Raw genomic sequence first — 11,993 nt, forward strand, 5'->3', positions numbered from 1 at the left:
TCATCTGTTTAACTCTGGCCTGTCACCCATCCAGGAAACTCCTCACTGCCCTCTGACAGGTCATCAACTCAGACTCCGCCAGATCACAGTGACAGGCAACTGATTCTGCCCAACTAGAAATGTGCCCATCACTCATACCCACTACTCCACTCCTGAGGGGGGTATCAATACCCTACTGACCACATGTTGAGAAAGTCTAATGTCAACGCCCATAACTCTATGAAAGAGAGCTCCTCACTGGTGGGTAATTCAGTTTGTGGGGCTTGGTTAGCTCAGTTGGCTGGATGGCTGGGTTTGCAATGCAGCATGAAACGAACAGCATGCGTTCAATTCCCACACTGGTTGAGGATGCTATGAAGAATTCCCCTTCTCAACCTCTCCCCTTGCCTGAGGCATGTTGACCCTCAGGTTAAACCACCACAAACGTTCCCTCTCTAATGAGAGAGCACCGCTATGGTATGGTAAGACTATGGGGAGAAAGTGAGGTCTGCAGATGCTGGAGATCAGAGCTGAAAACGTGTTGCTGGAACAGCGCAGCAGGTCAGGCAGCATCCAGGGAACAGGAGAATCGACGTTTCGGGCATACGCCCTTCGTCGATTCTCCTGTTCCCTGGATGCTGCCTGACCTGCTGCGCTGTTCCAGCAACACATTTTCAGCTGTGGTAAGACTATGGTGACTTTACCTTTAATGCAGATTGCATCTTCTGAATTCCACCATCTTTCAATCCTACTCAACTCCAAGAACCAAACTGAGTCCATTCGCTCTTTCACTGTTAAAACTTCCAGTCCTCAGTAACTCTTGTTGGATAATAATTCTTGCTTCTTATCCTCATAAATAACAGCTCCAAGATTCAGCTGTCATGCGGGTTGCCTTCCTAACTACCGGCTTCAGCGCTTCAATATCCTTCACCATGCACAAAGGCCAAAGTTAACTGGGCAGATGCACCAGAATGTTCTAGGAGTACTGTCTCTTGGTTCTCTCTGTACATTCTACAACACGAGTATTCACCCTGTGTAGAAGAATCATAGATTGCTTGTGTGCAAAAACTGATCAATAATTACTTCCAGCTCTATCTCTCGATATCTTACCTTAAAAGCGTGTGTCTTTGTAGTGTATAAATGTGTCTGGGCTTCATTTGTCTCATATCATATATTTGTCGACATTAAAGGACATCGCCCAGACACATGCTCATTTCCCCCAAGTTGTTTAAAATTGGCAGTAACCCATTGATTTTTAAATCAATAGCTCCTGTGCATTTCGTTTCTGCATTCAACAATGTTAAAATGTTTCTGTCAATGCCTCATTTGAACTGTTAACAAACAAAATGAACTGCAACAGCATCAATGTGGAGACCATTTTTAACAACAACCATCCAGGAAGAACATATTCAGCCCCTCCAGCCTGTACCACCGTTCAATGAGATCATGGCTGACTCCATATATCTGCCTTTGGCTCATATTCCTTAATACCCTTGCTCAACAAAAACTAATTATCCATCTGTTCAGAGATTTGAATTCAAAGAGGATTGATGAGGGCAGAGCAGTAGATGTGGACTTCAGTAAAGCGTTTGACAAGGTTCCACATTGGAGACTGATTAGCAAGGTTAGATCTCATGGAATACAGGGAGAACTAGCCATTTGGATACAGAACTGGCTCAAAGGTAGAAGACAGAGAGTGGTGGTGGAGGGTTGTTTTTCAGATTGGAGGCCTGTGACCAGTGGAGTGCCACAAGGATCGATGGTGGGCCCTCTACTTTTTGTCATTTACATAAATGATTTGGATGCGACCATAAGAGGTACAGTTAGTAAGTTGGCAGATGACACCAAAATTGGAGGTGTAGTGGAAAGCAAAAAGGGTTACCTCAGATTACAACAGGATCTTGACCAGATGAGCCAATGGGCTGAGAAGTGGCAGATGGAGTTTAATTCAGATAAATGCAAGGTGCTGCATTTTGAAAAAGCAAGTCTTAGCAGGACTTATACACTTAATGGTAAGGTCCTAGGGAGTGTTGCTGAACAAAGAGACCTTGGAGTGCAGGTTCATAGCTCCTTGAAAGTGGAGTCACAGGTAGATAGGATAGTGAAGATGGCATTTGGTGTGCTTTCCTTTATTGGTCAGAGTACTGAGTACAGGAGTAGGGAGCTCATGTTGTGGCTGTACAGGACATTGGTTAGGCCACTGTTGGAATATTGCATGCAATTCTGGTCTCCTTCCTATTGGAAAGATATTGTGAAACTTGAAAGGGTTCAGAAAAGATTTACAAGGATGTTGCCAGGGTTGGAGGATCTGAGCTATAGGGAGAGGCTGAACAGGCTGGAGCTGTTTTCCCTGGAGCATCGGAGGCGGAGGGTGACCTTATAGAGGTTTACAAAATCATGAGGGGCATGGATAGGATAAATAGACAAAGTCTTTTCCCTGGGATCGGGGAGTCCAGAACTAGAGGGCATAGGTTTAGGGTGAGAGGGGAAAGATATAAAAGAGACCTAAGGGGTAACTTTTTCACGCAGGGGGTGGTACATGTATGGAATGAGCTGCCAGAGGAAGTGGTGGAGGCTGGTACAATTGCAACACTCAAGAGGCATTTGGATGGGTATATGAATCGGAAGGGTTTTGAGGGATAGGGCCGGGTGCTGGCAGGTGGGACTAGATTGGGTTGGGATATCTGGTCGGCATGGACGGGTTGGACCGAAGGGTCTGTTTCCATGCTGTACATCTCTATGACTCTATGACTACCCACCCAACAAATTATCGGCCCTCTAATTCATTATGTACATTCATTTTTCCAACAGGTATCCAAGTCTGTCCCTTTTCGAGTCCCTTTTGGGAATTTAGGTATGGACAACAGTCATCCATCACTTTACCCATTGTATCAAGGCATCAAAGGGTATAGGGTCAAAGTGGAAACATGACATTGATATAGAATTGAATGGAGGAATAGGCTCGAGGGGCCAAATGGCCAACTTCTAGTTCTAGTTTCTATTTCTACAAAGAATTTAACTTAATTAATTAAGGTGTATGGAATTATGTGAGACCTTTAGGTACCACAGGCGATGGAAAACGCAATCTGCATAAAAGGTAAAGTCACCATAGTCTTACCACACCATAGTGGTGCTCTCTCATTTGAGACAGAGAAAGTTGGTGGTAGTTTAACCTGAGGGTCAACATGCCTCAGTGATGGAAAATAGCCATTCAGTTGTGTGTAAGAGCACTTCTGGATATGCAAGAAAGAAAAAATAAAATCCGAGAGCTTGGGAAGGAGCAATTTCCTTTAGCAGGGGGATCAGTAACTAAGGGACACAATGAAATTAGAGGGACTGGAGGAGAAGTCTTTTATATTCAACAGGGTAACAGGCACTGGCTGCATCAAGGGTGTGGAGGGCAGAACCCCTCATGCGATTTAAATAAAGCTCAGACAAGCATTGGAGATGCTGTAACTCTCTGAGCTACACAGCAAGCGCTGGACAGTGGGAAAGGCTGGATAGCTCTTTCTGTGCCAGTACAGACAATGGGGCAAATGGCCTCCTCCAGTGTTGTACAATTTCTGTGATTCACTGAATTCAGTCAGGTCAGCAAGCTGGAATTCTGAAACTAAGCTGGGAGTCCCATCGCGTACTGGACAATGCCAGACAACAGTTTTTTCTGTATCTGATGGCAAACATACGTGTCTATAATTATCAAGATCCGGTTTATTCCACTACCTAGGAAGGGAATTTTGTTTTTAAAAGAAGCAAAAGTTCATGGTAAGCAGCACAAATTTCAATTGAATATCTAATCCATTAAAAACAATAGCAGTGGAACTGATCCCACAGACTGATGGAAATTGATACTTGCCGATGTCAAAGATATGTCAACTGCAGATGCTTGGTGGCTCTCTATCCCCTGATACAAATGCACTGCACTGGGCCAAAACCCAACTAATGCACTTGTAACATATACAAGCCTGACTCAGCTTAACAATGTGCATGTGCATGTGGGGATAATGTTTCCTCTTGAGGGAGAATCTCAAACTGAGGGTCACCATTTAAAAATAAAAAAGGTCACCAGTTTCAGACAGAGATGAACAGAATTTCTTTCTCACACAAGGTGGGGAGTCACATGGTACAAAAGAGACTTTTCAACCCATCAAGTCGATATTGCCAAAGCTACACAAAATCTACAATAGGCCTCGTTCTGAAAATTGGGACCAAAGTCTTGAATGTTGTGACATTTCATTTTGGAAATGTCTCCCTCAAAAGGCAGTGGAAGCTCAACTTTTGATATTTTTACAGCAATAGATAAATTCTTGATAAGTAAGGCAGGGTGAAAGGTTATCGGGGTTATGTAGGAATGTGGAGTGGAGGTCACAATTGGGTCAGCCATGATTATATTGAATGGCAGTGCAGACTCAAGGGGCCGAATGGCCTGTTCCCGTTCCTATTCCGTATATTTGTGCGTATTTACAAAACAGAACTAGGTGAGGAATTACACTCAGATGCTGCTGTTTGGACCTTATGTCTCTGAGCCTAAATTGCAGTTAAATTCTTGTTTATTATAGCTCAGAGGGAATGGCCCTTGTGGCCATTAGCAAACGATAACGACAATATTACAGTCTCATTCCCTCACTGATTATCAGCTCCAACAGCAGGATAAGAAACCTGGAAGGTCTGTAAACTGTGAGGAAGACAGTGTGACACATTGGTTGACTGGGTGGATAAGTGGCAAATTAAATTCAATGCAGAAAAATGAGAGGTAATAGACTTTGGTTGGAGGGACATGATCGTATAAAACAGAGGGTACAGTTCCAAATGGGTTGCAGGAGCACAGTGACCTGGGTGTAAATATGGACAGATCATTGAAGGTAAGATGACAAGTGGAGAGAGTAGTTTTTATTTTAACTCATTCACAGGATGTGGGCATGCATGGCCAGCCCAGCCTTTATTGCCCATCCCTAATTGCTCAGAGGGCAGTTACGAGTCAACCACATTGCTGTGGGTCTGGTGTCACATGTAGACCAGACAAGGTAAGGACAACAGTTTCCATCACTAAAGGACATTAGTGAACCAGATGGAATTTTCCAACAATCGATAGTGGTTTCATGTTTAACACTAGACTCTTAAAATTTAGGTTTATTTATTGAATTCAAATTCCACCATGGTAGGATTTGAACCCAGGTCCCGAGAACATTACCTGGGTTTCTGGATTAATAGTCTAGCAATAATACCACTAGATCATCACTCTCCAGTTAATAAAGCACATAGTGTTCTCGGCTTTATTGATAGGGCATAGATTACAGGATCAGGAAGGTCACATTGAAGTTGTATAAGACACTTGTTAGACCTCAGTTGGAGGACTGTGTACCGTTGTGGGCACATTATAGGAACAATGTGAATGTATTGGAGAGAGAGGGAATGCAGGAGTACCTTCGAGGAATGGTTTCAGGAATGGGAAACTTCAGCGATGAAGACAGATTAAAGAAGTTGGGATTGTTCTCCTGGTGAGAAAGTCATGATTGAGGTTTTCAAAATCCTGCATAGAGTGTTCCTGCTCATAAATGGGACAAGAATGAGACGGCATAGAGTTAAAGCAATGTACAAAAACAGCAAGAGAGATTTGAGAAAAACCTTTTCACACAGCAAGTAGTTGGAGTCAGAAATGCACTGATTGGAAATGCGGTGAAGGCTGGTTCAACTGAGGCATTCAAAAGGACATTGGATGGTTACTTGGGTAGAAATAGTGTGCAAGAGTATGGGGCAAAACAGAAGATTGGTACTCAGTAATGACGCTCATTTGAAAGGCACTTTGAGCTGAATGGCCTCCTCTTCGCCATAACAATCTTGTGATTCCGTGACGTGGTTTCCATGGCTACCAGAGAAGCTGGAAAGGGTACTTTATACCGAGGAATGTCATATAAGCCAATGAACGACTCAGTCCCAATGAACGAGCAGCTCATTCAACAGTGGACTATTGATCCAGAAACTCAGCTGAAATGTTCTGGGGACATGGGTTCAAATCCTGACATGGTAGATGGTGGAATTTGAATTCAATAAAAAATATTTGGAATTAAGAATCATCGGATGACAATGAACCATTGTCGATTTTTGGAAAAACCCATCTCGTTCATTAACGCCCTTCAGGGAAGAAAATCTGCCATCCTCACCTGATCTACATGTGACTCCAGACCCACAGCAATGTGGTTGACTCTCAATTGCCCTCTGAAATGGCCTAGCAAACCACTCAGCTGTTATCAGTCAATACAAAGTCTCAACAAAGAAATGACGGATCACCTGACATTGACCAAGGCATTGGAATAGACAACAGCAGAAACAGCCCTGTTGACCCAGCAAAATCCTCCTCACTGACTAGTGAGGGGCTGTGAGGGAGAGCCATCTCACAAACTAATCAAGAACAGTCTGACATAGTCATATACCGAATCATACCTTACAGACAACGTCCCTGACCCCACCATCACCATCCCTGGAAACATTCTGTCCCACTGGCAGGACAGAACATGCAAAGGGGGTGGTACAGTGGGATACAGTCTGGAGTTAGTTGTCCTGGGAGTCCTCAACATTGACTCCAGACCCCACAAAGTCTTATGGCTTCAGGTTAAACATGGGCGAGGAAACCTCTTGCTCATAACCATGTACCGCCCTCCCTCAGCTGGTCAATCAGTGTTGTTCAACTTGGAGGAAGCACTGTGGATGACAAGGGCTAAAAATATACTCTGGGCAGGGGATTTCAATGTCCACACCAAGAGTAGCTCAGCAGCAGTATTACTTAGCGAGTTGGTTGAGTCCTAAAGGAGATAGCTGCTAGACTGGGTCTGTGGCAGGTGGGGAGGGAGCCAACAAGAAGGAAAAACATATTTGACCTCATCCTTGCCAATCTCCCAGCAGCAGATGCATCTGGTCATGACAGTATCAGTAAGAGTGGCCAAGTGGCCATTGCATAGTCCTTCTGCAGACAAAGTCTTGCCTTCACGTTGAAAATAATCTCCATCTTGTTGTGTGATACTATCACCCGCTAAATGGAACAGATTTTGAACGGATCTAGCAACTCAAGACTGGGCATCCATGAGGCACTGTGGGCCTTGAACTCTGGCACAATCTGTAACCTCATGGCCTGGCATATCCCCCACTCAACCATTACCATCAAGCCAGGAGATCAACCCTGGTTCAGTGGAGAGTGCAGAAGGGCATGCCAGGAAGAGCACGGGGTCAACCTGTGAAGTTACCAAACAGGACTACTTGCGTGCCAAACAGCATAAGCAGGAAGTGAGAGACAGAGCTAAGCAATCCTGCAACCAATGGGTCAGATCCAAGTACTGCAGTACTGCCATATACAACTGTGAATGGTGCTGGACAAGTAAACAACTCCCTGGGGGATGACATTCCACAAATATCCCCATCCTCAATGATGGAAGAGCCCAGCACATTAGTGTAAAAAGGTAAGGATGAAGCATTTGCAGCAATCTTCAGCGAGAAGTGCCAAATGGATGATCCAGTGGCCCCCAGAATTCCAGTCTTCAGCCAATTCAATTCATTTCACATGATATCAAGAAACATTTGAAGGCACGAGATATTCAAAGGCTATGGGCCCTGACAACATTCCAGCAATAATACTGAAGACCTGTGTTCCAGAACTTTCTGCACACCTAGCCAAGCAGTTCCAAGATAGGTATAACACTGGCATCTACCGGACAAAGTGGGGAATTGCCCGGGTATGTCCTGTACCAGGTCAAATTCAACCCAGCCAATTACTGCCCAATCAGTCTATTCTCCATCATCAGGAAAGTGATGGATGGTGTCAGTAACAGCGCTATCAAGCAGCACCTGCTCAGCAATAACCTGCTCAGTGACGCACAGTTTGGGTTCTGCCAGGGTCACTCAGCTCCTGACCTCATTACAGCCTTGGGTCAAACATGGATGAAAGAGCTGAATTCCAGAGGGGAGGGGAAAGGGACAGCCCTTGACATCAAGGCTGCATTTGACAGAGTGTGGCATTAAGGAACCCCAGTAAAACTGGAATCAATGGGTATCAGGGGGCAAACTCTCTGCTGTTAGGAGTTATACCTGGCACATAGGAAGATGGTCGTGGTTGTTGGAGGTCAGTCACCTCAGCTCCAGGATATTTCTGCAGGAGTTCCTCAGGGTAGTGTTCTAGACCCAACCGTCTTCAGCCTCTTTATCAATGACCTTCCCTCCATCATAAGATCATAAGAAATGGGGATGTTCACCAATAATTGCCTAATTTGTGACTTCTCGGATACTGAAGCAGTCTATGTTCAAGCAAGATCTGGCTTGGGCCAGGCTTAGGCTGATAAGTGGGGCAAATAACATTCGTGCCACACAAATGCCAGGTAATGATGATCTCCAATAAGAACCAATCCAACCACTGCCCCTTGGCATTCAATGGTGTTACCATTAATGAATCCCCCACTATCAACATCCTGCAGGTTACCAGTAACCTGAAACACACTGGACTCGCCACATAAACAGTGACTATGAGAGCAGGTCAGAGGCTAGGAATACTGTAGCAAATAACTCCCCCTCCTGACTCCCCGAAGCTGTCCACCATTTCCAAGGTACAAGTCAGGAGTGTGACGGAATACTCCCCACTTGCCTGGATAGGTACAGCTCCAACAACACTCAAGAAGTTTGACACTATCCAGGACAAAGCAACCCGTTTCATTGGCACCACATCCACTCCCTCCACCACCAACGCTCAGTAGCAGCAGCGTGTACTATCTACAAGATGCACTGCAGAAATTCACCAAAAATCCTGAGACAGCTCCTTCCAAACCCACGACCACTTCCATCTAGAAGGACAAGGCAGCAGATAAATGGGAACACCACCCCCTCCAAATCACTCTCCATCCTAACTTGGAAATAAATCATCGCCCCTTCATTGTCGCTGGGTCAAAATCCTGGGATTCCCTCCCTAAGGGCATTGTGAGTCAACCTACAACATGTGGTCTACAGCAGTTAACAAAGACAGTTCACCTCCACCTTCTCAAGGGGTACGAGGGATGGGTAATAAAGGCTGGCACGGATGCGCACATCCCACAGGTGAATAAAAAAGAAATGTTATACCTGCACATTACAACAAGAACACTGGATGGAAGCGACCGAGGGGAATTGGACACAACACGTGTACTGAAGACTTTCAAAATTCTCAGCCCTGTTACTGTAACCTGAGTACAGTTTGGTAGGCAAGATACTATAAGGCTACCAACCATTGTATAGCAAGAAATAACAAACTACTCTACAGAGTCCATCATTTCTAAGCCTGGTAAGTACAGGGAGGTCTCTTTGCAATGTGTCTACAGCTCCTCAGTAAAGTGCACGAAGCTACTGTCAGCAACAGGAATCTTGGCTCATTTTCTTCCCTGTCACTCAATCCCAAGGAGGTCAATAATGGCATTGCCATCACTGTCCTCGCTGCTGTGAGAGACTTGCTCATTAAAGAACTTCCTAATGTGTGGCGGTCCATACCATATAATAACGTGAAGCTTCTGGGGATTTAAATTTCACTCATCTTGGTAATAATTAAGGAACAGTATTTGTAGGCATACCTCAGGAATAGTGGTTACATACCAATAACTCAGAAAATAGGAGCTCAAATCCCACCGTGGCAGGCTGAGAATTCAAACTCAGTTTAAACATCTGGAAGTAAAACTCTGACACTAGTGAGAGTGGTCGTGAAGTTGTTGAATTGCATTTAGGAAGACTAAAGCCTTTTAGAGTGAGTTAGACTTAACCGGCTTGGTTATAGATAACTCCAGAGTAGTTGACACACGAGGGCCATGTGACCTCACAAGCCGCTGAGTCATTGGAAACTAATCTGGGATGGGAAACACACACCTTCAAAGAATGATTGACAATGATAAATGAGGATGTCGCCGAATTATGCCACCTCACACAACTGGGAGACTATGACGAACTGTGGGGTGCTGCTGGCAAGGCCTGAATTTATTGACCATGAGAAAATGATGATGAGCTATCCTGTTGAACCTGTGCAGTCCTTGCAGCTCACACTTTCAATGGGTTCCCATTCAGAGTCTCTTATCTTATTCTGAATCGAGGAGTCACACATAGACCAGATCGGGGAAGGATGGTCAATTTCCTCCCTAAAAGACGTTAATGAACCATTCTGCTTTTCACAATGACCCAAAAGATGCATGGTCCCTGTTACACATACCAACTTTTTATTTTTCACTTATTAAGGTTTTTGCTGTAATAGGATTTGAACTTGCACCTCTGTGTTATTTCTCCAGGTCCCTGATCTGCTAGCCCAGTCACATAACAGCTGTTGTACAGTGGTGTTCCATAAATCACTCAAAGGAAAAATGTATAAGTCACAGAGTCATAGAGATGTACAGCACGGAAACAGACCCTTCGATCCATGCAGACCAGATATCCCAACCTAATCTAGTTCCATTTGCCAGCATTTGGCCCATATCCCTTTCAACCCTTCCTATTCATATACCCATCCAGATGCCTTTTAAATGCTTTAATTGTACCAGCCTCCACCACTTCCTCTGGCAGCTCATTCCATACACACACCACCCTCCGTGTGAAAACGTTGCCCCGTAGGTCCCTTTTATATCTTTCCCCTCTCACCCTAAACCCACGCCCTCTAGTCCTGGACTCCCCCACCCCAAGGAGAGAGGCTCCACGAGGTGTTTAGGATTTGCTAGGCCATTGTTTGAGAACAGGAGCTGCACTCACCTGTTTCCCAAGGTAATGATCAATCCTGTACATCTCCTCCTCTCGAAGGACTTTCCGCAGCTCCTCGGCTAACTGCTGGGCAGAATGGAGGTCGTGTCCAAAGGGCTTTTCCAGAACAACACGCAGCCAGGACCCCTCCCGCGGCCTGCAGGTGGCGTTGATCTTGGTGGCGATGTCAGCGTAGGCGAAAGCGGGAACGGAAAGGTAGAAGAGTCGGCCCTCCTCCCGAAGCCCTTCTTGGTCCAGCACCTCCTCGATCTTCTTGTTCAGAGCGGAATAGTCTTGGTGCGTGTCCAACTGGTGGTACTGGGTCAGCTTCAGAAACTGGTCCTTAAGCAGCGCACACTTCACCGATGGGACATTCGGCAAACAGGACAGACCTTTCAGAATCTCGTACATCACTGGGGAGGCCTCCGAGGAGCTGAGCCGAGTGCCTCCATAAAAACTGAGGCTGTGGGTTCCACCCACCTGCTTGCTGTACGACTGAAACAAACCCTGCCACAGGTACTTTTTAGCCAAGTCCCCCGTGGCCCCAACTAAGACAACAGAAATGTGGGACTTGGATTCTGCACTGAGCACATGCAGCAATCCACAGAGAAGCAGTCCATAGACAACTCGTGTCGAAATCATCATTACATCCGGCTAAATATACTCCAGGAACCTTCGAGAAACAGAGACAAAAAGTAAATGGCGTCTGATTCTAGTTTACATAAAAAAAGATGGCTATTTTTGTTTTTTTTTAAACCTGACAGCAATACTCAATAACCTTAAATGATGTCATTTCTCCAGTAAATAAAATATTGGGGCTACTGGAAATCTGGAAAAGAAACTGAAGTGCTGGAGGTTTTCAGCAGATCTTACTCAGTCAGTGTATACCCTCTGGACACTCTATTTGCTCCGATCATTGCTACCTCCTTTGCCTTACGATCATTGACATCTCAGTCGCACAATTTCTCCCACTCCCTGCCCTGTCCCTGAGCTTCCCTTTCATTGTTCATTCCCCCATCACCAAAAGTGTCACACCTTTTGCAATTCAACCTTCCTTCAATTTGGAAGAAGAGTTCTATCCAACCAGAAACATTAAGGCAGCACGGTGGCTCAGTGGTTAGCACTGCTGTCTCACAGCGCCAAGGACATGGGTTCAATTCTCAGCCTCAGGCGACTGTCTGCGTGGAGTTTGCACGTTCTCCCTGTGTCTCTGTATGTTTCCTCTCACAGACTGAAGATGTGTAGGTTAGGTGAATTCACCATGCTAAATTGCCCATAGTGTTCAGGGATGTGTA

At 45.2% G+C, this 11,993-nt stretch overlaps 1 protein-coding gene across 2 annotated transcripts in view; it reads right to left on the reverse strand.

The window, feature by feature from the left end:
• The window catches only part of h6pd (hexose-6-phosphate dehydrogenase (glucose 1-dehydrogenase)), an 83,432-nt gene that overhangs the window by 47,950 nt on the left and 23,489 nt on the right, over window positions 1-11,993 (reverse strand). For both annotated transcript variants that reach the window (XM_043676173.2, XM_087980290.1), the window contains exon 2: window positions 10,711-11,371. In XM_043676173.2, coding sequence (XP_043532108.2) covers window positions 10,711-11,343 — 633 coding nt within the window. In that variant the 5' untranslated portion in view covers window positions 11,344-11,371. The remainder of the gene's footprint in view (window positions 1-10,710; window positions 11,372-11,993) is intronic.

This window comes from Chiloscyllium plagiosum, unplaced genomic scaffold (genome assembly GCF_037043375.1).
Source record: "Chiloscyllium plagiosum isolate Xiang-an unplaced genomic scaffold, Cpla_swu_hap1 HiC_scaffold_37, whole genome shotgun sequence".
NCBI classification, from domain to species: domain Eukaryota; kingdom Metazoa; phylum Chordata; class Chondrichthyes; order Orectolobiformes; family Hemiscylliidae; genus Chiloscyllium; species Chiloscyllium plagiosum.